A 27,071-nucleotide genomic window follows, 5' to 3' on the forward strand; every position below is an offset into this window, starting at 1 on the left:
TGCCTCTCTCTGGCTGAATCAATCAATGGTTTCTTCAGAGCTTGTCACTGAATCTCTAAGGTTTCATTCCTATTCTCAAACTCTTTCATTTTTTCTTGAATAATGTTTGTGCATTTTAGTCTACAATTCACATTTCAGAGCTGCTCAATATTTATTCGCTTTAAAACCTTGTAACATGTTTTTCTCTTCAATATGTAATTCAATTTTATCCTGTTCAAGACTAAATAGTGATCACTTCTAATTTCAAATCCTCTGTACACTCTAGTGTCCTGCACCAGTGAGAAAAGATCACCATCAACAATAACATAGTCAATGAGACTTTTCTTATTCCTTGGCTCTTTTCTTCAAGTGAATTTATGCATATTATTATGTTGGAACATTGTATTAGTAATACCCAGTCCATGTTCTGTGCAGAAATCCAATAGGTATTGTATTTGCTGTTATTAGTTTTGCTCTTTTCTCCAAATTTTCCCAAAATATTTCTGTATGTCTGAAAACCATTTCCTACACTTTATTATGTCAATCTGGTACTTATCCGATTCTGCTGCTAGTTCCATTTCTTTGCCATCCAGTTGGCTTCATTGCTAGTATGTTGATAATACCGATCTTGTACTCTGGTGATGTTGAGTTGGGGGTGTTTCAGGATTTGTTCAAGTAAATGACTTTTTTCTGTTCACTATGGTTCCCTGATGAAAAAGGGGGTAACCAGGCGGTGCCCCAGCTGGCATGAAATTGTCATGTTGTACTATTATTTTACTTGTGATTTAAGCCAATAAGAATGCAATTTGGTCAGTTAAATCCCAAACTGCCAGCCCACCCTCGTTCATTCAGTATTCAGTTAGATACCTAACAGGGTGCACCACAAGAAGGTGAGGATTGGACATTTGGTCAGAAGCCCTGGTCAGTTTTCTGCATTCCTTTAAAGGCTATATGATAATGTTGATATCTCCTCCCAATTATACAGCTTTGACCTTTGGTTATACTATAAATTAATGATGTCAAGAATATAATTTCTTGGCATTATTAATTTACATACAAGCTGTTAAATAAATTGAAACAGATGGGACTGTATAACAGCCTAGTGAGTCAGATCAGTGACTGGCTGTCACATAGGTATCAGAAAGTTGTACATGGTAGGGGGTGGGGTTTGTGCAGTATCCCAAAGGAGGAAAGTCACTAGTGGTGGGCCACAGGGGTCTGTGTTGAGTTCCTTATTGTTCAACTTGTATATATTAATGATATTGGGGCAGGTTTAAATGGAGATATGCAACTGACAGATGATACAAAATTGGGGAGGATAATGTGGACTTAAACAGATGTTATAGCCTTATAAGAAGACTTCGACAGACTGTGTGGGCAGGAAGTGGAACTCAATTCAATATTGTAAAGTATAAGGTTCTGAAATTTGATAAGCAACAATGGGATGGAAAGTATGCACATAGTAGAGAATCTTTGAAGGTCACAATGGTAACTATATTTTTTGCTTTTATTAGCATCTTCTATTAGTCATTTCTAAAGCCACCATGATTTTAACTTGCATAATGCTGTACTGTCAGAAATTAACTCAAAATTTTTTCACGTAAAAATAAGTTTGTCTGCTTGATGAGAAGCAAACATTCTTCTACAATCATACATTCACTTAAGCCAGTTGTTCCCAAACATAACGGTGTTGGAACACTCATTCAGAGTATCCCAACATTTTTTCTACTGAATACAGATATGGTGCAAATCACAAAATGTGCATTTATGCTGCTGAATATACTTGGCTCTACTCTCTGTCACTGTCCCCACTTACCAATCTCTGCATAAAACACCCTCTTGCTTCCTTCTCCATGTTTTTCCTTGTTATTTCCAATGGATGAACAGCATTTTGATGTTGTATGCTGCTAAACTTTTAAGGTCCCCAGGGTTCTGGGAGGAGAGGAAAAAAAAAAAGCTGGGGCTACTGACTTAAACTATGAATTTTTTTAAGACTGTACAAGTCTATTTATAAGAACATGGTGAATACATTGTTAAAAAATAAGATTTCGTGCATTAATTTCCAGAAGTTAAATGTAGCATAACTTCAAAATTAATGTAACTATTTTCTTACCTTCACAAACTGGCTCACTGCCACTCCAAGTTTTGTCTTTTTCACATCGACGTGTTGCTTGTCCCTTCAACTTAAAACTTCGGTCACAACTGTAATGAATTTCTGATCCATAAGTCAGTAATGGCACAGTAACACTGCCATTTTGAGGACTTCTAGGTTGTGGACATGATATAACTGAAAACACAGGGAAAAAAAAAAAAAAAATTGCTGATAATTTTTGATATTCACATCACATCAGTTAAAATGACAGTTTTTCATTGTCTGGCAATCACCACTTATTAGAGGCTTAAAGTGGCATCAAAAGTGGGGACTATATATAAAACTTTAGACATGTGTTAAGGTTTAAGTGTTGGATGGACATCATATTGGAGGTTAAATGGAGTATTAACAGCAATAGGAAAGGATCAAAAATGAATTTTAATGCTACCAATATTTTGTCTCAGTCACTGGGACATCTTCAGGGAGTACAAATAACATTTGTAACACACACACACACACACACACACACACACTTAATGAAACACTTGGGCGACTCTGAAGTCCTATCTAGGTGGAGCACCCTCGATGGGTGGTTGTATGCAGCCTAGGATGTAAACTGGGACCTCTAAACAATTATTGTTTCCCAAATTTTGGGAAGTTTTATGAATTCATTTTTGCTTAAATTAGGTTGATTTCTGAGTGCTGCTACAGATTTCAAAAACAGAAACAAGAAAACCACCATGCTCCACTATGGTGATTTTCTTCAGAAGATCCTGTGAGTTGTATCCAATACATGGTCTGCAAGGTTGGATTGACCATAGTCTTGATTATGGATGTACAATTTGTGTTCATCTGAATGGATAGTGGCTGATCTACCAGTCTGTCCGAAGTAAGCCAACTTACAGAAACAGTGTACTTTATATACTCCTGGCACTGAGAGAGAGGTGGAAGCTAATCTTTGGTAGAATGGATAAGTGCAATACATTTCTGGTAAGGCCTAAAAGCTGTGTAGAGGTTGTACCTTTTTTTAAAGACCTGGCTGTTTTTTACCAAAGTACAATGGACATAGGGGATGGTGATGGCACTTCTGAAATCCTTCTGAAGTGACGGCTGAGGAATGGGGGAGGAACTGATTGTTTTTTTTTTTAATTCTGTAATCACTGCAGCCATTGGATAGGAAGGTCTTGTGTATATGGTTGAGTTCAGTTGAACGAGAGGTTCCATTGGAACAAAGATTATAGGCTCTACTGGTTAGAGTTTTAATTATGCCATATTGTGGAGATGGGTGATGGTGGGAAAGTTTGTGAATGTATCTGCTGTGTTGTTATTTTCATTTTCAATTGGAAACTGGATTCTTGGATTTGGGCTACTTGAGGTGATTGCAACAGTGCTGGTTATTTTTTTTTTGAAGAAAAAAAAATTTACAAACAGAGGGAACCACCATGGGTTCCCCACCCCAGCTTGCCAATTTTAACAAGGAAAATTCTGAAAAAATGAGCCATAGACTCAGCTTCTCTCAAACCTATCTGGCTAAGATACATAGATGATGTGTTGTTCACTGTTCTCTATTTGGCCCCATGGCCCAGACACATTAGACACCATCCTCAGTCAGCTCAATAGTCTATATACAAGAATTCAGTTTATGATGGAAGGGGAAAATAATAGTTTACCCTTTGTAGACACCTTAGTAACAGACTTCCGAATAGCAACCTATCCTTCACTGTATATAGAAAACCCCACTCACACAGGCAGATACATTCACAAACTTTCCCACTGCCCCCCCCCCCTTCAACAATACATTAAAACTAACCAATAGTGTATAACCTTTGTTCCAGTGAAACTTCTCTTTCAACTGAACTCAACCATAAACAACACTTTCCTAATCAATGGATACAGTGATTATATAATTATATAATTAAAAAAATAATCAGTCAACGTAAGAAGCCTGAATGGCAAAGAAATGGATCTAGCTGAGGAATTAGATAAGTACCAGATCGACATAACAGGGGTGACTGAAACAAAAAAGACCAAAACTGGTGAGATCTTTCTGAGCAATAAATACAAAATGTTATATTCAGGCAATGACAATCAAGGAAAAGGAGTAGCAGCCATAGTATTCAACACAAAATACGAGGATAATCTTCTTGAATGGCAGTCAGTCTCAAGTAGAGTAATGTGGGCAAATATGAGAATGGGGAACTGGACAATGAGACTTATTTGTGCCTATGGTCCCACAGAAGGTTCTACTAAGGTAGAAGTGGAGAAATTTTTTGATGCTTTAGAAAAAGCAACTGACACAATGAAAAATTGGTCCTTGTTGGGGATCTAAATAACAGAGTAGGAAATGATTGTGAGACATACAAAAATATTTTGGGAAAATTTGGAGAAAAGAGCAAAGCTAATAATAATGGCAAATATCTGTTGGATTTCTGCTCAGGACATGAACTGGTTATTACTAACACCATGTTCCAACATAAAAATGTGCACAAATTCACATGGAGAGAAGAGGCTAGGAATAAGAAAAGTCTCATTGACTATGTTATTGTTGATAATGATGTTTTCTCCCTGGTGCAGGACACCAGAGTGTACAGAGGATTTGAAATTGGAAGTGATCACTATTTAGTCTTGAGAAGGATAAAATTGAGTTTCATATTGAAAAGAATAACATGTAGGAGGGTTTTGAAGCAAATAAAAGTTGAGCGGCTCTCAGATGTGAGCTTTAGACTGAAATACACAAAGATTATTGAAGGAAAAATGAAAGAGTTTGAGAACAGGAATCAAACCTTGGAGATTCATTGGCAAACTCTGAAGAAAACATTGATTGATTCTGCCAGAGATGCATGTGGTGAGGTTGTTTGTAAGGATAAAAAAAATCAGAACTCCCTGGTGGACACAGGAGGTTAAAGAGGCAGTGAAGGAAAAGAAGAAAGCATACCAAAAGTTCCTGTCAAATAAGTCAGCTTGTGCTCTTAGAGAATATAGAGACAAATGCAAGAATGCTAAACACTGTGTAAAACTAGCTAAACAAAAGTCATGGGAGGACTTTGGCAAGAATATAGAAAATAAATATCAAGAAGGTGGCAAAATATTCTGGAGGTTGTTGAAGAAGCTTAAGAATGGAGGAAAGAGTGCTATAAAAGGAATTAGAGATGATAAAGGTGACATGAAAATGGGAGAAAAAGATATCCTTGAAGTATGGAGTAATTACTTTGAAAAACTGTTAAATGAAACAAGCAGTGATGACAGCACAGTGGTAAAAAACACTGACCAGGCATGCAGTCAGGAATACATATCCATACTTGAAGTAGAAAAAGCCATCAAAGGCTTGAAATGTGGAAAGGCAGCAGGAGTAGATGATATTCGACCAGAAATGCTGAAGTATGGTGGTATAAGAGTCTTACAGTGGCTGCACTGCATAGTTCAGAAAGCCTGGACAGAGGGACGAATTCCCGTTGATTGGAGTAGAGCTCTCATAGTAATCATATATAAAAAGGGAAATAAAACTGCATGTGAGAATTACAAAGGTATTTCCCTACTGAGTGTTCCTGGCAAGATCTATGCAAGTATACTTGAGAAACGGTTGAGAAGAATTGTGGAAGAAAAGCTTGGTGAAGAACAAGCTGGATTCAGGCCAAATAGAGGCTGTCAGGATCAGATCTTCACTTTACGACAAATAGTCGAGAAAGCATGGGAATATAACAAAGATCTGTATTTAAGTTTTGTCGATCTGGAAAAGGCATATGACAAGGTGCCAAGAGAGAAGCTATTCAATACGCTGCAGTTATATGGTGTCAATGGGGCATTGTATCAAGCAATACTTAGTCTTTATTTGAGTTGTAAGTCAGCAGTTAGAATTGAAGGAAGTACAGGAAGATGGTTTAATGTTAAATCTGGTGTGAGACAAGGATGTACATTATCCCCTCTGTTATTCATTATCTATATGGATCACATTATGAAGGAAAGTGGTATTAAACCTGATATCAAAATTGGAGATGTTAATGTCAGCTCTTTGCTCTATGCGGATGATGTTATACTTCTAAATAAATCCGCTACAAGTCTGCAAGATTCTCTGACCAAATTGAATAGCTCTTGTAATAGATATGGTATGAAGGTCAGCAATAAAAAGACAAAGACAATGAAAATAAGCAGAATCATTGAAAATGTCAACTGTGTTGTGAATGGAGAACCTGTGGAACAAGTAAAACATTTCAGCTATTTAGGCACGATTTTTACTGAAGATGGTAAATTAAATATAGAAATAGACAACAGAATCAGCAAAGCTGGTATGGTGGGAAGTCAATTGAATAAATTCATATGGAATAAGAGAGAAATTAGTCACAACACTAAATTAGCTGTATACATGACAGTGTTCAAACCAGTTTTAACTTATGGATCTGAGAGCTGAGTCAGAAGTTAAACACTTGACCAAAGACTAGAGACTTCAGATATGAGAGTCCTGAGAAAGATTATAGGCGTGAACAGGTGGCATCAATGGCAGTATCATATTAAAAACGAGGATATTAGGAAAGAACTTGACATTGTCAGCATCCAGGAATGCGTTAGCAGAGCTAATCTCAGGTGTTATGGTCACTTAAACAGAATGGGCGAGGAAAGATTAGCAAAACAAGTGTTCTCTGCCAGGTTGGCAGGAAAACGACCGAGGAAGACCAAGATATAGGTGGATTGATACGGTACAAAGTGCTTTAGACGATAGAAATATAAGAGCTGATAATATTGGAGTGTTGACAAGTAACAGACTGATTTGGAGGAAAATTGTAGATAGGAAATTAATAATGATGTAATTTTTTTCATGTAGTACTATCATATCCTGTACACCCCTTGAGGGTACATGGCAGGAATTTGATGATGATGATCAGTTCTTCCTCCATTCTTTGGCCATTGCTTCAGAAAGATTTCAGAAATGTCATCACCATCTCCTACATCCATGGCACTTCGGAAAAAATAGCCAAGTCTTTAAAAAAATACAACCTCTACATAGGTTTTAAGTCCCGGCAGAGTCTTGCTACTCTTATCTTCTACCAAAGATCAACTCCCTTCTTTCTCAGCACCTGGAATAGATAAAGTATCCTGTTCCTGTACGTTGGCTTACTTTAGACAGACTGGTTGATCACCACTATCTGTTTAGTTGAACAGAAATCTTACATTAATCATAACTACAGTCAATCCAGCCTTGCAGGCCAAGTATTGGATACAACTCACAAGATCTTTTGGAAGAAAATCACCATGCTCCACAATAGTAAATTTAAAACAGAAAGACTGTTTTTGGAATCGGCAAAGGCACTCAGAAATCAACCTAATTTAAACAAATATGGATGCATAAAACTTTCCAAAATTTGAGAAACAATAATTGTTAGAGGTCCCAGTTTACATCCCAGGCTGCATACCAACACCCATTCAGGGTGCCCCACCTAGATGGGACTTTAGAGTTACTCACGTGTTTTATTAAGTATCCTGTTGTCTTTGTGTATGTGTTACAAGTGTTATTTGTACTGCATAAAGATGTCTCAGTGACCAAGACAAACTATTGAAAGCATTAAAATTAGTTTTTAATCCTTTCCTAGTGCTATTAATACTCCATTAAACCTCCAACATGACTTAAGAAGTATTACATTTTGTAACTGCACATGGATCATAGATTATTTAATTTACAGTACTAACCATAATACCAATGTATATATAGTGGGACTGCGATAAAAAAAAAAATTACAATAAATAAGAATTTTAAATCAGAAACAAAAATCATATCTCTGGATGAGCATTGCTAACTTTGTTAACACTGAAAAAAAAAAAACTAATATGTTTTACCAAATCTTTATAAAGAGGAATAATAACTCCCTTATCTCTGTTTGTTAGTGTATTCTTCAATAATCAAGTAATTTTGTGAGCTACTCTGGCAACTTTAGCAATATGCCCTCAACCTTCATCTCTACTACTACCCCAAGATCCATGGCTTCAATTTCCTGAAGTACAGTTCCCTTAATGTGGCACACCACTTGTAATCTTTATATCGTATTTACTTGAATATAACTCTCACTTTTTTCTCCAAAAATTAGTTAAAAAAAATCGTGGTGCAAGATATATGCAGGGATTTTCGGCAACTAAAGTTTTTCAGGAAAAAATTAAATTGACGTTTATAATTAAATTCTCAGAATTCATTAACATTTATAATAGCTCACATTATTTATAAAATGAATGCATTTAAATGTTAATTATCAATGTTATTCGCGTGATCAGTCGCTCACCTTCATCACGTGATATATTTGGATCTTTAACGATAATGCTTCCGTAATTAAATTAAAACAAACTGTTGATTATTGCTTGTCTGTTTATCATTTCAGCATCATAAGATCACTATGATTTAAAAAAAAAATGAAAATGTGTATGATTTACCAAAAATCTACTATTCACTATCGGTACTTCCAGTCTCGCATAAGATGTGTGGTATTAACAAAAGATCGCGTAACTCAACAATAAAGGCAAGCTGATGCGATTGTGAGATGAAATGCTGATTCATTCAAAAATATTTGAAACTGCCATAACAACATTCAATATCTATATAAATCAAGTGGATATTAAAATCCAGCATTATTTCAAAGTCGAATGTAGAAACTATGAAAGTTTCATATGAAATTTGACCAGAGACTTACAGGAATACACTCGCCAGCATTCACAAGTTGCCCTAGCAGGGACCTTATAGAAAACATAATCACTTACCCAAGCATCCATATATTCGTCTTTTATTGGTCCATTTTTATAAGGTTTTACTGGCCTGACAGCTGTTTCAAACTGGTTGGTTTCCTCAGAGAACAGGCAGAAACCTTAAGAGAACAAAACCTCTCATTCAGTACTAAAGAACTCGAAGTGTCAGAGAGGTGAATGTATGGATGCTTTGGGCAAGCGATCATGTTTTCTATTTTCTAAGTTTTCTAAGGTCTATGCTAGAGCAACTTGTAAATGCCAGCAAGTGTATTGACGTAATCTCTCTGGTCAAATTTCGTACAAAACTTTCATACGGCTTTGAAATAATGCTGGATTCAATATTCACTTGATTTATATAATTTTGCATTGCCGAACTGAAACCTTTTGGCTCTTTATTTTAGTAAATTCATGATCTATTTCTTAAAGTTTTAAAATTTTTTTCGTATGAGAGATATGCAAAACTTTTTAATTTCTTTTTTCATAAAATAAAATCAGGGGTACGAAATATACATGTGGGCGAATTATATTCGAGTAAATACAGTATCCCGAAATGCATAACGTGACACTTTTCCACATTAAATTGACATCCATTATAAATTGAAAGTCAAACGGCTATTTTTCTGGCATCCTTAATAATAATTAAGGGGATACAAATCCCTTGTTGTTCAACTGCCAGTAAGCAAAACTCTAAGATCGAGAACTACGAATCTATGAGTTTCATATATACCAAAAAACTATCGGCGAATCCAAGTGTAAATGACCACTTGGTAGTACAACACCAAGGCAACTCGAAGCAAAGGTGGAGCAAGATCCCTCGCTATCCTTGATATTTTCACATAATGTAAAAACACAGCCCCTAGGGGATGTAATACTGTAATTACATTATGAGGAGGGGTCACTACCCAGACCGGTTTCAACCTTTTTTGAGGTCTCATCAGTGAGTAGGTAGACCTGAAGGATAACAAGGTTTAAGTGAAAAGAACTTGCATACCTTTACTATACAAATGCCATAAAGGTGTGTTTGTATATTAATCACCTACCTTTTCCTGGATTCTTCTTCTTCATATCCTACATTTTGGTATTTTTTCATGAGCCACCCTTTTATACATATCACCAGTTTCATATCCATCCCCATTTGTTGTAGTCTGCATAATAGAGTTCCATGTAGTATCCTGTCAAATACCTTTTCAAAATTCAGCAGTATCATTATATAGTCATTCCCTTTATCCATCTCAGTTGTCATTTTACTAAAAATTTAGTAGATTACGGAGTCTTCACAAAGCCATGCTACCCCTCATAAAGGATCATATTCTTATCCACCCATTCCTGAATTCTCTTTTTGAAGAGCTTTTCCAATACTTTTACCGCTACTGCTGAGGAATTATTTTTACCACTACTGCAAAGGAATTATTTTTGCCTTCCTTCCACTCTCGGGACTTTGCCAGAGCTGAGGCTTAAATTAAACAGTTCAATTCAAAGGCATTGCCAGTTCTTCTGCACATTCTTGTAAAATGCAAGCCAATATCTGATCCATTCTCACAGCTGTATTTGCATTCAGATTCTGCAATATACTAAATACCTCAAATTCTTCAACCTCTGTTCTCACATCAGCCTCTATTACAGACTGTCATAACAATATCTTCACACTTGGATGATATACCTATGAGTTGATCACTCAATGGCTCAACAATTTCATTTGCCTCATTACCTCGCTACTTAAAATTAAAGATACCAAGACATTATATTCAGTTTGGTTTAATCCTTTATCCAAGTGTAAGCAAACAAAGTTTGCACCTGAAGTATTTTCAGGACTAGGGCAACTCATATAAGGAAGCTAAGACTTTACATCACTTGCCTTAGTATCCCATAATGCAAAGCGCATCTCCTTGTGGAGATGTATAATGCTATGTATTATGGGAAGGGGGGTCACTACCCAGACTGGTTTCGACCTTTATTGAGGTATCCTCAGTGGCAGATCTCCTTGCAGATATTATACATGTCTGCAAGGAGATATGCTTTGCATTATGAGATAACGGCAAGTGATGTGAAGTCTTAGCTTTCTTATACAAGTTGCCATAGTCTTGAAAATACTTCAGGTGCAAACTTTGTTTGCTTACACTTGATTAAAGGATTAAATCAAGTATATAATGTCTTGGTATCTTTAATTTATAGTATAACCAAGTGAAAAAACTTCTAATACCTCTCTACTTGCACTCATTCAAGTTATCCTTCCACAGCAATCTTTCTCCTGCTTGCCACATAATTGAAAAAAACTTATTTCCATTTGTCTCAGATAAATTAAATTGTGTATGAAGATATTTTATATATTATAATACATCATTCATATTTAACATTATCCACCATGTCATAAACAAGACTTGTAAATATTATTTGTTGTTAGTCTCTTGCTTATAATATGTTATTCATATAATTGCCTTGAGTTTTGTTTGTTATTAATTAATTATATAATCTTAGGATATGTAATAGTAATAAAAAGACTATATAAAAATGTCATTCATTTTATTTACTATATTCTGTAAAGTTTATTATAAGAAACTGTGTATATATAAATTTAAATGTACCTTATGTGAACTGATTTTTTTTTTTTTTTTTTTTGTTATTTCTGTAAGTAAAAGTAATTTTATGGAATTCTACTGATTGGATTTGATTGGCTGCTGACGGAGAAATGGAGTTTATTTTAGTTAGCTCATGCAGAGTGTGAGCTACTGTGTATAAAGAGAAAAGCCAGTTGATATAAGCTGAACTGGTTAAAACCGGATTTTGGTAGGAAAGAGAGAACATAATTGATTGGAAAACAAAAGTAAAAAAAAAAGAAGCCTTATAGACAGCGTAGAGATTGGTAGTGAGTGGCAAAAGGGAGTTGATATGTGCTGCAAATCGACTAGGGAAGGACAGGGAATTAATAGGCATTTCGAATTACTTCTATGGGAGTTCTGATACTACGATAAACTCCAAGTGGTTAGTGGAAGAATAGTGCAGAACTGAAGTTAATACATAGAAGAAAATAAAGAATTAGTAGATAACTTAAACCAAATGCATCAAGACTTGTGTATTTGTGTCTATAATTCAGTTATTATAATGGAAGATTTCTTTTGAATTGTGTTGCCATAAAGTAAAAGTCAATAAGAATTTCAAATGTGACTATGCGAATTCAATGTGTAGAAGCAGTAACCCGGTAAGAGTTGTCCTTTCTATAACCTGTGAAGCTATAACAGTTAACTCCGTCGGATATATTTTGACCTTAGCTGTGGTGTTATGTCGATTAATGGTCGGATGTTAGATGTACTGAAGTACTTTCCCCTCGATATAATAAGTGTCATGTTGTTCTATTAAATGTTAGCTGACTGAGAAAGAATATGGCGTAGCCTATCATAAAATTTAGTTATTGTGACAATAAGAGTTAAACTTTTAAGAACTATTTTCAACTTGATTACTGAGCATAAAGAACTGAAAAATGAATGTTTAATAGTTTATGGATTGTAATTATTCTGAATACTTTAAATTGAGCTAATATATTTATAATATGATCCATCCAATTGGATAGAGAGAACTATGTCAAGGAAATATTTAATTCTTAAATGCTTTAAGAATTAAGAAATATTAATATTAGTCATGGTCCTCAAACCTAATTGAAAAGTTATTAGTATCTGAATGTGGATTTTAGTAATTTTTTAATTGGATAACCTTTTGCAGATAGTTATACTTGTATGTATATGTTGTACTATTCCACATTAAATGATTTTTTTTTTGTTGAGTTAAACTTGACGTTTGCCTGATTTTCTTTCATTGCACCGCTCATAAAATTAATCGGACCTTTGCGGAAGCCTTAAATACTAATAATAACCTCAGCCTGAAGATAAAGTGATAATATAAGTATAGTTGATGATTGAATCCTCTATATTATTTAGACTAATCTGAATATAGGGTGGTGCAGTATAATATAAATTTCTTTATATTCAGATGAACATCAATCAACAACTAACGAAGAAAAATGGAATTTAAAGAGGATAAGATTATCAAACCAACAAAAATGGAACAGTCAGTTAGGTAGGACGTTCCAACATACTCATTCAAGTTATCGTTCCATAGCAATCTTTTTCCTGCTTGCTGCATAATTGAAAAAAATTTATTTCCATTTGTCTGTTCAGCTAATTTCTTCTCATAATTTAATTTGCCTTCCTTACCATGCTCGTCATCTTCCTTCATATTAAGTGGAAGCCTGACTGGTGTTGACTAATAAATTATACAGCTTTGTCCTGCAGACATTCATGTTACAACATGGTAATAACAATAACTAGTGTCTGGCACATAAATACACAGGCTTTCACCATTATTATTAATTATGTTTTTTTTCAATCATTCTTTTTCTGATATCTGAAGGTAATGCCAGAGAGCAAGTAGTCAGTTTCCTACTGTGTAATTGTTTCTTATGCATATTTCATTTTCTTTATGCAAACAAAGTGCTGAAATGTTTTTTCAAAGAACTATGTGTTCTTATATAAATAAATCAACTGTTTTCAAGTTTGAAAACAGTGGATTTTCTAATCTAATTCAAGAGAGTACCTCCTTAAAATATTCAATTACTAAATCAATCAGTCAGGAGTAAAAAATGATTTATTCCTGACATGCAACACTTAAAGATTTGATTAAGGTTTTATTTATAATAAATAAAAAAGTGAAAGTTAAAAATTAAATTATTTGGACTAATGATTAATGTTACATATGCTATATGAAAAAGATCTGCAAGATAAATATAAGAAAAATGTTTTACTTTTACAGGTGGGAGCTTGGGATGTCCACTCCCCATTAGGTGTACAGAAGATTTCCTTTTTCCCTCGCAGTTCATAACCAGGATCACAGTAAAAGACCACACTATTAGGATAAGTATACAAACTTCCATTTCTGTGACCATTTAGTATATTACCAGGAAATTCACAACTTACAGCTGATGTAAAATAAACCAGAATGAAATCAAAACATATTTCAAAAGTTCTATATACAATCAGTCAATGTGCAAAAAACATGTTTAATCTGTTTCTTCATTAATTCCTTAACAAATTCAGTGGATGATGTCCTGCTGTCTTTGAACAACAGGATGTCATTCACTATATATATATATATATATATATATATTTAAATAAAAAGCTTAATACCTTAATAATGAAAACATTTTCATTAAGAGAATAATATTGAACAGCTTGGTTCACTGAGTGAACAGCATTTCTACTTTCCAACCTAAGAGAATGTTTCAAACCCATGGTGACATGGAGATCGAAATCTCTGAATGTTATTAGGTAGAGCATTTTCCTAAAAAGAAGTTTCTCAAAAGCTACCTATTATATGTGGATTCTAGAGAAATTCCAGATTATTTAACTCAAATACCCTTATACACTCTGTGGGCAAGTTCACCAAAAAAAGCAGCTATAAATGCTAGAAAATAACACATCAAGAGAAAAGTAATATTATTATTCAGGTCTCCATGGAGTCGAGAGACTTATCGCAGGAGGTCCTTCCTAGGAAACAAAGTCTATCATACCACTCATTGAACTCATTAACCATTCTTGCTTTCACCACTATCAGGCAATGCATTCCATGGTTCCACTACCCTCCATGGCAAGAAACCACTCCTCACCCTCTTGAGCCAGCTTCCTTTCGTACTTTCCAGGGATGGCCCCTTGTCATTGCTCCTTCCTGTTGCTCCACCAAGTGAAAAAAAAAAACTCCCCAATGTCTACCCTGTAACTGCCTCTCAACAGTTAAGAAGTCTCGATCATAACACCTCTCCTTTTTCTATCTACCAAACTCTGCAGTCCACATTCCCTCGGCCGATTCTCATGATTAACATTGTAAAGTCCTGAAACCATCTTTGTTATCTGCCTCTGCACCCTTTTCACAGTTAATTTATCCCCTTCAAATCCTGTGGACCAAATTTGAGAACAATAGTCTAAATGCAGTCTGATCAGGGTCTTATACAACAGAATGATAACTCTTCTATCTCTGCAGGCAGCATCCTTCTCAGTATTTAGCAATACTCTGGGTTACACTCACCACTTTTCAATACACGCTCTGAATTTCAGTTTTCTATCGATCACCACCCCCAGATCTTTTGTCTCCCCTAATTCCTCCAGTACAGCTCCTACAATCAAGTATGCAGCTTCCATTCGATGTATCCCAAACTAAAAGACTTTACATTTTGCTGCATTAAACCAACACCCCCATTCATTTGCACGTCTGTCTAGTTTATTCAAATTCTCTTGTAGGGCCACCACATCTGTACTATTACTAATAACTCTTCCCAGCTTCACATAATCTGCAAACTGAATATGCCCTTGCAATCCATTGACAATGTCATTGATATAAAGTTTAAACAATACAGGTCCCAGTATAAAGCAATGTGGAACCCCACTTATAACCTTCTGCTTCCATGATATTGCCCAACCAGACACAATCCTCTGATACCGCTCAGACAGTCAATCCTGAATCCAGTTGACTAACCTCACATCCAAACCCATGTGCTGTAACTTAAATATCAGCTTATCATGCACACCCATGTCAATGCCTTTGCAAAGAAAAAAAAAAAAAAAAGGCAGTGTATGCATTTCCCTCATCAATTGCTATTGTCACTTTTTTAAAAAAAGTTTTTTTTAATAAAAAGCAATCATATTACTTAAGCAAGAGCGCCCCTTAACAAATCCATGTTGATTCTCACAGATAACATTACCCTCATCTGCCCAACGCTATATATAGTCCCTCACTAATTTCTCCAAGACCTTAACTACTACTGATGACACACAAACTGGCCTACAACTGCACGCTTCCAGTCTGCTACCGCCTTTATGCAATGGTACCATCTTACCTTCCTTCCATATCTTGAGCACCTTTCCTGTAGCCAGACTTTCATTGAAAAGTCAGGTCAAAGGAGCTGTCAGTTCTTTTGCATGCTATGATAAAAGTAGAGAGTTTGAATAACTATGCTCATCCTATAGAATTAATGGATTAATATAGCAGTGTATGTTCATAAAGTGTAAGATATACGAATTGATATTAAATGTTTAGTTCTTTAAGTTTAACTGATGACTACTTGCCCGATTTTTTTTCTATTGCACTTTCTCATTAAATTCGGACCACAGAAGGAGATAAATTAATAGGGAGGCTACGACTGCAAAATAAGTTATAGTGAAGTAAGAAAGTGTGATAAACTGTGTTCTGGTTCCTTGATTTTGCATTCTTTGTTAATCTAGGATTCAGGGTGGCACAGTATAACAGAAATTTTCCCTGAATCTGAGAAAGGAATCAGATCCAGTATTGAAACAAAGGAATTGGTGTTGACCATTAGCAATCCCTTTGTCTTCTAACCACTTGCATCGTTCTTAAGAGTGAATAACGGCCCTGAGAGAATATTGAGATTGATTGAAATATAGAGTAATATACGTATACGTATCCAGACAAACATTTTACAAACAACGAATAAGAGATAAAAATTTTATACCCTCATCTGCCCAACTATATAGTCCCTCACTAATTTCTCCAAGACCTTAACTACTACTGATGACACACAAACTTATGATTAGATGCTTCCAGTCTGCTACCACCTTTATGCAATGGCACTATCTTACCTTCCTTCCATTCCTTGAGCACCTTTCCTGTAGCCAGACTTTCATTGAAAAGTCAGGTCAAAGGAGCTGTCAGTTCTTTAGCACATTCTCTCAAAACCCATGGTGAAATACCATCCAATCCCACTGCTTTACTGACATCCAGAGTACTCAGTATTTGGAACACACTCTCCTCTTGAACTTCTAAACCTTGAACCTGCTCTACCCCTCTAGTATTAAAACCTTCTACTCCAGGACGAAATACTCCAATAAAGTGCTCATTGAACAACTCCGCTATGTCCTCTGCATCAGTCAACTCTATTCCCATTTTTATCCCACAATGTCATTCTTTCACAATCATTTTTCCTACTGGCCACATAGCTAAAAAATTCCATAGGATGTATCTTAGTACCAATCTCTTCTCATATTCTAGTTTTGCCTTCCTCACCATACTAATCACTCTCCTGTCATCTGTTATTAGCTTTTTTTGATGCTATGACCAAATCCAAAACTCTTGAACCTCTTGTTCCCTCTATTACATGTTGCCTTAGACATTTGTCCCTCAAGAATTCTAGAAATTCCGTTCCTTTATCACTACATGCATTTTTTTCTTCCCAGCTTATACTGCTGTAGTTAAAATCTCCGATAACAATCATTCTTCTTCTTGCACTTGCCAACTTAAACTGCCTAAACATCTGCTTCCCACTCTCTGTACTCCTTGGCTTGTAACAAGGCCCCACTAAATATCCTGTCTTGCCCACCTCTACTTCACACCACATGCTTTCAAAACCATTAGTTTCACTGCCTTCCAAAGCCTCCACTCTTAGAAGACATAAGTCATCACTTATAAATGTTGTAATATTAAATGTTATATATTCAAGAAATGTTATACGAGGGCTGTTCAATAAGTAATAAGACTAAATTTACTGGCGCGAAACCACTCATCACGATATTAATTTCTGTGGAATAAAGAAATGTTGCTGTCTGTATTAACAAAAGAGGTTGATAGATGGAGTATACGGGCTGATGTACCAGTGTCACGTGACTAAACGCAAGGTTCTTTCGGTGCACCTACGAGCCGCGACCAGTCGTCAATATGGAAGCATCCTTGGAACAGCGTTATGCGATTAAATTTTGCGTGCGTTTGCAAAAATCGGCATCGGACATGTTTAACATGATATGCGAAGCTTTCCACGATGAAGCAATGTCGAGGGCAAGTGTTTTTTGGCTAGCATAAAACTTTTAAGGAAGGAAGGCAAAATGTGGAAGATCTTGAATGTGAGGGAAGACCTGTAACGTCCATCACAGAGACAACGATCAACACAGCAGCGATTATCATCAAGGAGGATCGCAGAATTACAGTACGCCAGCTGCATGTTGTCCTGAATATTTCTGTGGGAAGTGTTCACTCAATCATGGCTGAACATTTGGGACTGAAATGTGTTTGCGCCCGATGGATTCCCAAACTCTTGACACCGGAGCAAATGCAGCATCGAGTGGATGTGTGCACAGAATGGAAAGAAAGACTGGAACAAGAAGGCGACAACTTCTTAAAATGCATCATTACAGCAGATGAAGCTTGGTTGTATCACTATGACCCTACAATGAAACAACAAAGCAGTGAATGGAAGCATCCATCTTCGCCTATCCCCAAGAAAGCAAAAACTGTAAAATCGGCTGGTAAAGTTATGACCATAATGTTTTTTTACTATGAAGGCATTGTTTACCAACACGCTGAAGAACCCAGGAATACTGTAAACGGCTCATACTACGCGGATGTTTTACGGATAATGGTACAGCAAGTCAAAAGGAAGTGTCCATTGCTGAAGAATGGCTTCTTATTGCACCACGATAATGCAAGGCCACATATTGCTGGTGGTCAGTGGACATTTTGCAGAAGAACAACATAGATATCCTACCACACCCTCTATACAGTCCTGATCTCACACCGTGCAATTTCTGCCTGTTTCCTCAGCTCAAGAAACCACTAAGAGGACACCATTTCGAAAGCAACAAAGCATGTGTAAAAGCTGCGGAGGCAGTTTTGAAAGAACTCTCAAAAAATGGACTTTCACATGTGTTTAAGAAGTGGGACAAATGCATCGCATCGCACGGTTCGAAAAAGACCATGTAAATAATGACGATTAAAGGTAATCTGTTTTCTGTATAAATATAGTCTTATAACTTATTGAACAGCCTACATATATAGAAGAATCATTAGGATATGGTTTGTAATGTGACCTCTAACCACAATAAGTTTTGCATAAATGTAATTTACTAATGTTCAGTTTTCACAAAATAATATATATATATAATTAATTAGCTAACTTGGAAATCTTGCCGTGAACGTTAAATTTTTTCATAAGTATATTTTGTTTATAGATTTTTCATTTTATTTCACAATGATACAGGTGACATGAAAATTGATATAAAAATAGGACTTGAAAGTACTGTTAAAGGCAGTGAAAGAAAAGAGTGCCAGAGTTAGGACGGTGAGTTTGTTACCACGGTAACAGAAAGGAGTATAGAAGGAGGGCCATAATCTGTTTATACAAGATGGATGGCCTGCATGTGAATGGATTTGGTGTGTGGAGACTGGAAAAAGTGTTGCTGAATGAAGTGAAAACGGATGTACAGAAGCAGGGAAACTAGAACTACCAAGGAGAGTGGGGGGGAGTGGATATGCAGACATCAGTGAGACAGTTGAGTGTAAGAATGTATATAATGTACCCGAGCCAGTACTAAGGACAAGAAATCGGAATGGGATAGTTAGAATAATGCATCAAGATAGAGGAGGGACAAAGGGACCACTGCATTTCATCTATACTAATGCCAAGAGTATTAGGAACAAGAAGGAAGAATTTTTGGCCTTGGTTGGCTTTTCCTGGCCACAGGTTATTGGCATTAGTGAAACATGGCTAACGGAAGATGATATAGTTAGTGAGATAGAATGTGTAGGTTATAGTGTGTTTAGGAGGGACAGAGAGAATAAAATGGGGAGAGGAGTGTTATTGATGATAGCTGATGAACTGCAGCCAAGGAGAATTGAAGTTTATTGCAGGATAGTGAAAAGAGACCATTTGAGGCTATTTGGTGTGAGATTGAGACTGGCAAAACAAAATATACAGTTGGGTGCTGCTATAGACCAGGTGATGGAATAGATGGTGGTGATAGTATGCATAAAAAAACTGATGAAATGAGTGGAAGGAGGGTAATTATTATGGGGGATTTCAACTATGGTAACACTGATTGGGAGGAGGAGAGGACATGTGAGGAAGGAAATGGATTTTATCCAATAATAATTAATAAAATCCATTCAATTACAATCAGCATGTAATTGAAAATACTATGGGTTTGAGAGTGCTTGACCTGGTAATAGAATCTGAGAATTTGACTGTAATGAATATGACCATGTTGCCACCTATTGGTGAGAGTGATCATAAGGTCTTGACCTGGGAGGTGGCTAAAGGTGTGGAATTTTCGATTAAGTATGACAAGCTTAGGAGATTGCTTGGTTCAGTGCCATGGCATGTAAAACTGCAAGGGCTGGATGTCGATAGAACGTGGGAGGTGGTCAATGAGCATTTAGAGGAAGTAATGGCTGATTGTATACCTAGGGTCCGAATAGTAAAACAAGTAGGAGGTTAAATGGATGAATAACACCATTAAGCTTGAGCTGCAAAAAAAAAAAGAAATAACTGTGAAGGGAATTTAAAGAGAAAGGTGACCTGCAGGCACATGAATGGTATAAAGAGCAGGCCAGAAGGGGTAACGAGTGTGGTAAAAAAAGCAAAAGTGGATTATGAAAGGAAATTAGCTATGCAAGCTAAAGAGAATCCCAAACAGTTCTTTCAATATGCTGCAAGCAAAAAAAACTGCACACGGCAGAATGATTTTAAGGAATGCCGATGGTAAGGAAGTCACTGAATCAGTCGATATAGTGGAATTACTGAGGAAGCACTTTGATCATCCAGGTGGTGACATTGAAAAAATGAAGGAACATTAGTTTATATGGGAATTGTGATGAATGAAGTGGAGGTGAATAGTCTATTACAGAACCTTAATAACGTGAATACATCTGTGGGATTGGATGGTATACCGGCACAGGTCTTACGTGAAGCGGCTAAAGAATTATCAGTGCCCTTGACCATGTTGTTTAATCTGAGTCTCGGGTCTGGTTTAGTTTCGAAGGTGTGGAAAGAGGGGAAAATAGTTCCACTGCATAAAGGAGGATCCAAGACTACTGTTGCAAATTACTGACCGATCAGCATATCAGGAGTCATTGTGAAGGTCTTGGAGAAAGTAGTCAAGGGGAAAATACAGGAATGGATTGATGAAAATGAGATAATGTACGGGGGACAGCATGGCTTTGTGAAGAGTAGATCATGCCTCAGTAACGTGCTCAAGTTTTATAACACAGTGACGGCTGAACTGGATAAGGGCAATGGGTTTACAGTGATATTGTTGGACCTGGCTAAGGCATTTGACAGGATACCACATGGAATTCTAATCTGTAAACTGCAACATATGTGAATGAATATAGGATTGGTGAGATGGATAGGTGGGTGGTTGATGGAGAGATATCAGAGAGTAGTTTATTCAGGAGTACAGTCCAAAAGACGGCCTGTGACTAGTGGTGTGCCATAAGGTTCTGTTATTGGACCACTGCTACTTAATTTGTTCATTAACGATATAGGGAAGGATCTACGAGGAACAGTTCATTTGTTCGCTGATGATGCAAAGTTGGGTAGGGCAATAGTGAATGCAGAGGATGTCAAAATCTTGCAATTATCAGTGGGCTAAGGAGAATAGATGTCAATTTAATGTGACAAAATGTAAGGTTATGCATTTTGGGGTGAAAAGATTAGTAGCAGTATACCACATTGGTGGAACTGTACTCTAGGAGATTGATGAGGCCAGGGACTTGGGAGTGTTGGTGGATAGGGAGATGAAGTTTAGGGGGCACATTGCAAAAGTGGCTAAATCAGCTCATCAACTCACTTGGTTGTTGAAAAATATTTTGACAAGCAGAGAGAAGCAAGTTATTGTTCCTCTGTACCGAGCCTTGATAAGACCTCATCTCAACTACTGTGCCCAGATTTGGTCACCCAGGTTTCTTCTTGATGGGAAGGAGGTGGAGAGAATCCAGAGGCGAGTGACCAAGATGATGATAGGTCTATGGAATGAAACTTATGAGAACAGGTTGAAGATTTGTGGGTTGCACAAATTGGTTGATAGACAGAAAAGGTGAGACATTTACATTGCTAAAGTGTTTCTATAGGATTAATTCAGAGGATATTTTTGAGATCAGGACTGGTGGTGGGAGAACTAGGGGACATCTATGGAAGCTGGGCAAGAGTGTGGTTAGAAAGGGTGTTAGAGCTGGGTTCTTTACTTTTAGAGTGGTAAATGAGTGGAATAAGCTGCCAGAGTCTGTTGTGGGTGCTACGACAGTGAGCGAGTTCAAGGCAAGGTATGATAGATACTGTGAGAATGTCATATAGTTGTGTGGACATGATGTTTAGGGTCTTCCTCAATGAGTCTAACGACTCCCTGGAGTTGGCCGTAATAATAATAATAAAAAGATATCCTGGATGTTTGGAGCAATTTACTTTGAAAGATTGATTGAAACAAATGACAGAATGGTGATAGAAATGTCCAAGAGGAATACAATCAGCAGTCCTTAACAATATGATGTAGAAAAATCCATAAATGTGGAGTTATAAATGTTTTTACAATGGCTGCACCATATTTAAAGGCATAATCAGAAAGTCAAATTACTGATGATTGGAGAAGATCTTTCATAATATACATCTATAGAAAGTGAAGAACAACTGTATGTGAGTATGATTGTATAACAAGCATACTGGACAAGAGGCTGAGAAAAATTATTATTATTATGTGGGAGCCTCCATGGAGTCTGAAGACTCATCGCAGGAGACACAATCTGTCATACTTCTCCTTGAACCTATTAACTGACAAAACATTCACAACTGACTCTGGCAACCCATTCTATTATTCACAACCTTCCAAGCACAAAATCTAAAAGTCCTCACACCCCAACTAACCACATCTTTATGCAACTTCTAGGAATGAGCCCTTGTTCTGGTCCCTCTAGCCAAGCTGAAACATTTCCCTTGCATTAATCCTATAAAACCCTTTAAGCAACTTTAATGTTACTTCATATCCCCTCTTTTTCTCCTATCAACCAACTTCTGCAATTTGCACACCTTCAATCTATCCTCATAGAGAACAATCCAATTATGAGAAAGAAACTTGAAGAACAAGCAGGGTTAAGGTCAAATAGAGGTTGTCAGGATAAAGAAAAATAGTTGAGAAATGGGAAAATAATAAGGATCTGTATTTAACTTTGTAGATCTGGAAAGTGCATATGACAAGGTGTTCAAATGTTACAGTTATACGGGATAAAGGGAAAATATGGAGCAATACATTGTCTATATTTAAACTGTAAGTCAGAAGTAAGAATTGAAGAAAGTACAGGAAGACTGTTTATTTTAAAATCAAAATTACATTATGAAAGAATGTGGCATAAACTTTTATATCAAAATCAGAAACACCAAAACTTGGCTCCTTTACTTTATACAGATGATGCTATACTCAAATAACCCATAAGAATTGTTCTGGATTTGTTTAATTAAGTTGAATAACTTGTATAAATTGGTATAAAAATCAGCAATAAAAAGACCAAAACTATGAAATCAGGCAGGTAAATGAGAAAATAACATTATCAATGGAGAAACTACAGAACAAGTAAAATATTTCAGTATTCAGGTAGAATATTTAATGAGAACAGGGAAAATTCAGTTTTTCTTATTCCATGTAAATTCATTCAGTAGGCTTCTCACCATACCAACTTTGTTTATTCTGTTAAATTAAATATGGAAATTAGACAAAGAATAAACAAAGCTGCTATAGTGAGAAGCTTACTGATGAATTTACATGGAATAAGAGAAATTAGTCAACAACTGCGATCAAGTACTTGCTCTTACTACACATATAGAAGCTGGTTTCAAAAATGGCCTGAAAACCTCAGTGGTATTCATAGATCTGTCTGCTGCATACGACACAATTTGAGTGAATGGACTCAATGAAATTTGCAACTGTAATACAAGACTCAAAGATTATTAAGATTCTAAAGCACATGACATCAAAGTGCAAATTCAAGGTAAATCTTGTCTGGTGCTGATTACTCTAAAGACTACTACAGGACTAAAAATGTCTACCACAGGTACCAAAAATGGACTACTACTACAGGACTCTGTGCTAGTAGTAGTCCATTTCTGTTCTTTAATTTATACATTAGTGACATACCACAAACCTCCTCCTGAAAGTTCGCATACATAGATCTGTCATTGGCAACTCAGTCTAAACACCTGAAAGAGGCTGAGACTGTGCTCAGTTCTGACCTTGAAGTTCTGTACAACTATTACACCAAATGGCATCTTTGCCCAAATCCCTCTAAGACTAAAGTTTGCACATTTCACTTGAACAATCATCAAGCTGATAAATGACTGAAGGTCTCATTGAGAGAGGAGACCTTGAAACACAACTCTAACACCCAAAATATCTCTGAGTCACCTTAGATCACACTTTAACCTCCAAGCAACACCTCAAAAATGTCTGCCAAAAACTAAAAACTAGGAATATCATCATCAGGAAGCTTGTATGTTTTTGCTTGTGGGCAGGAACCAACACTTTAAAATCTGCTGCTGCCCTAGTATACTCTTGTACAGAATACTGTGCTCCGTGGTATTCTGTACAAGAATACCACGGAGCACAGTTATCATGTATGCAAGGTCGACGTGCAACGTAACGATACCATGAGAATCATCATGGGTTGCATAAAGTCTACACCTGTTGAGTGGCTACCAACACTCTAACATCATACCACCAGATATAAGGAGGAAAGCTGCTGCTAACAGAGAGTGGATAAAATGTATGGGAAATAACTTACCCATCCATGAGGACCTCCAAAATCTACCACCTATTCACTTAACACCCCAACCAACCCTGACATCTATAGACGTTCAGCAAAACCCGGATACGATTCTGTAACACCTACTGAATAACATGGATAAGGAGTACAATTTGGTTTCACTATTTCATCCACCATGGCCAGTAGAGAGGTTAAAGTCTCATGACCCGATCTGGAAAAATCAGCAACCAGATACATATTCTCCTGAAACTGAATGGAAGAATCGATGGCTTACTTTAACAATAAAAAATGGACACCTCGTTACATATCCCACAATAGAGGCCCTAGCTTTGACCTGCCCAGATGGCAATGGAGCACACTTAACGACCTGAGGACAGGACATGCCAGATGTGCTACTATGATATACAAGTGGGGTCTGTGTCAATCCCCAACATGTGACTGTGATGCTAATCAACAGACCACCAACCATATTATTCAGGACTGCCCACTGCAGAGTTTTCAGGGCACATTGATGGGCCTGTTCCATGCTACCCCAGACACAATCCAATAGACTTAAGACAATTTGAACGTAAATTTGTGATTTTTAGCATATAGTTTTAGTATACATGTATATATTTTTTCTATTTTATCTTTCTATTTGCATAAATCCAACCCATATGAAATGTATGTAGCCAACATTAAACCACCAGGATTCAAGACAAGACATAATGTTGTTAGACATTCAAAAAATGTAGAAATAGAGCTAATTTAGGGCAGTATGGCCATTAAACAGAATGGAGGAGGGGAAGGAAAGTCTAGCAAAGCAGATGATACCAGGACACTAGAAAACAGATTTAGAAGACAGATATAAGATCTCATAATACTAGTCTTGACAAGTGATAATTTGCAGGAAAATTGGTGATGGGAGTATAGTAATAATGCATATAATCATGTAGTACTGTCATATTAAAGTAAAATAAAGTTATATTGTTATGGTATTATAATAAATATCATATAATAATAGTACTGTAATAATATTACCCTGATAATTTAAGTCACATGGAAATGAAATATAGTATATGCTTTTATTGTAATAGTTTTCTTTTAAGATTACATATCACTGTAACATGCATTGAATGCAACCTAATGGTAACCAAGTTATGACAAATTTTAAATCAAAAAGATTAGATTACGTTTTTATTCCAATCATGGGCCTTGTTTCATATTCATAAAGCCCTTCATACAATCCCTGGTTCCACAGTGAGTAAAATTCATTTTGGCTCCAAATATATTTTGTTGAAATCTGTGCCTCCTCCTCACAGCAATCAATAAACAAAAATAAAAAAAATTCTAGCTCTATCATCACTTATATACAATAAGAATTTTGTGATTATCACAACTGACAAATGGAAACTGAAGATCTGGGATGATACAATCAAAGAAATAATCAAAAAGAAAAAAGAAGCCTATCACAAATAGTTAAGTAAAAGATTAGAAGATGAAATAGAATATAAAAGAATAAGAGCCATAGCTAAAAGAGAAGTCAGAAAAAGACAGAGAATCATGGAATAAATTTGTTTCTAATTTAGAACATGATTTATATAAAATAAGACCCAGTGTATATTAGATTTTGAAACACTTAAATGCAGATACCAAAGAAAACATAAAATTAAATACTGAATTGAAATTAGAAGAATTTCTAAATTACTACACAAAACTGTGGACAGACAAATATTTTAAAAAAGACAACTGGCAAACAATTAACGAAAATGAAAAGGAAATAACTGAAGAAGAATTAGAAATCAGCCTGAAAGAAACAAGAAACGGAAAATCACCTGGAGAAGATAAGCTAGGTTCAGAACTATATAAATATGCAGGAACAAGATTCACAGAAAGACTCTTATTTTTAAAAAAAAATTTACTCAACTGGTATCCCCCAAATAGAATGGAAAAAAGCAATTGTGATTCCTATCTTTAAGAAAGGTAATAGAGATGACCCTAAAAACTATAGAGGTATCAGTATACTAAATTCTGTTACAAAATATATAGCTGAATCTTAAATAACAAAGTAATGAAATATTCCGAAAACTTTATTCTAGAAGTACAGAATGGATTTAGAAAAGGACGATCATGTATAGACCCAGCCTTTTGCCTAAAATTAATAGTAGAGAAAAGAAGAGAATATAATTTGGAAACACATGTTGCATTTATTGACTTTGAAAAAGCATTTGACAAAGTTAAAAGAAACATTATTTAACATATTAAAAGAAAGACAAATACCAAATAATATCCTAAAAGCTATCACAAGTATATATGAAAATAATCGAATACAAATAAGATTAAATCATGGGCTATCATATACAAGAGAGATAAACCAAGGGATCCGACAGGGATGTCCCCTCTCAGCAACTCTTTTTTAATATCCACTTAAATGAAATAATAATAAAATGGAGTAAAAATTTACATCAAGGAATTAAACTTTCTCCTACAGTTAACTTAAACACTCTCCTCTTTGCTGACGACCAAATAATAATTACAAATTCTGAAGATAACTTACAGAAAGCTATTTTAAATCTAAATGCGATATCCAAAGATTATGGTATGATAATATCAAAGGAAAAATCAAACTATGGCCTTTAAAGGACAGGATCCAGCAAGAACTAAAATAGTAATAGATAACAAGATCTTAGAACAGGTGAATTCATTTAACTACCTAGGATGTATGATCACA

General features: G+C 35.9%; 1 protein-coding gene across 3 annotated transcripts in view; it reads right to left on the reverse strand.

Annotated features, from left to right (window-relative positions):
- Nucleotides 1-27,071, reverse strand: part of LOC150109850 (protein lev-9-like) — a 189,483-nt gene that overhangs the window by 72,109 nt on the left and 90,303 nt on the right. For all 3 annotated transcript variants that reach the window (XM_090396976.1, XM_090396970.1, XM_090396986.1), the window contains exons 4-5: nucleotides 13,584-13,757; nucleotides 2,093-2,266 (exon numbers count right to left, since the gene is read on the reverse strand). In XM_090396976.1, the coding sequence (XP_090253102.1) occupies nucleotides 2,093-2,266; nucleotides 13,584-13,757 (348 nt within the window). The remainder of the gene's footprint in view (nucleotides 1-2,092; nucleotides 2,267-13,583; nucleotides 13,758-27,071) is intronic.

Source organism: Typopeltis vanoorti, chromosome 1 (genome assembly GCF_054136105.1).
Source record: "Typopeltis vanoorti isolate ZY-2024b chromosome 1, IOZ_Tvanoo_1.0, whole genome shotgun sequence".
Classification (NCBI taxonomy): domain Eukaryota; kingdom Metazoa; phylum Arthropoda; class Arachnida; order Uropygi; family Thelyphonidae; genus Typopeltis; species Typopeltis vanoorti.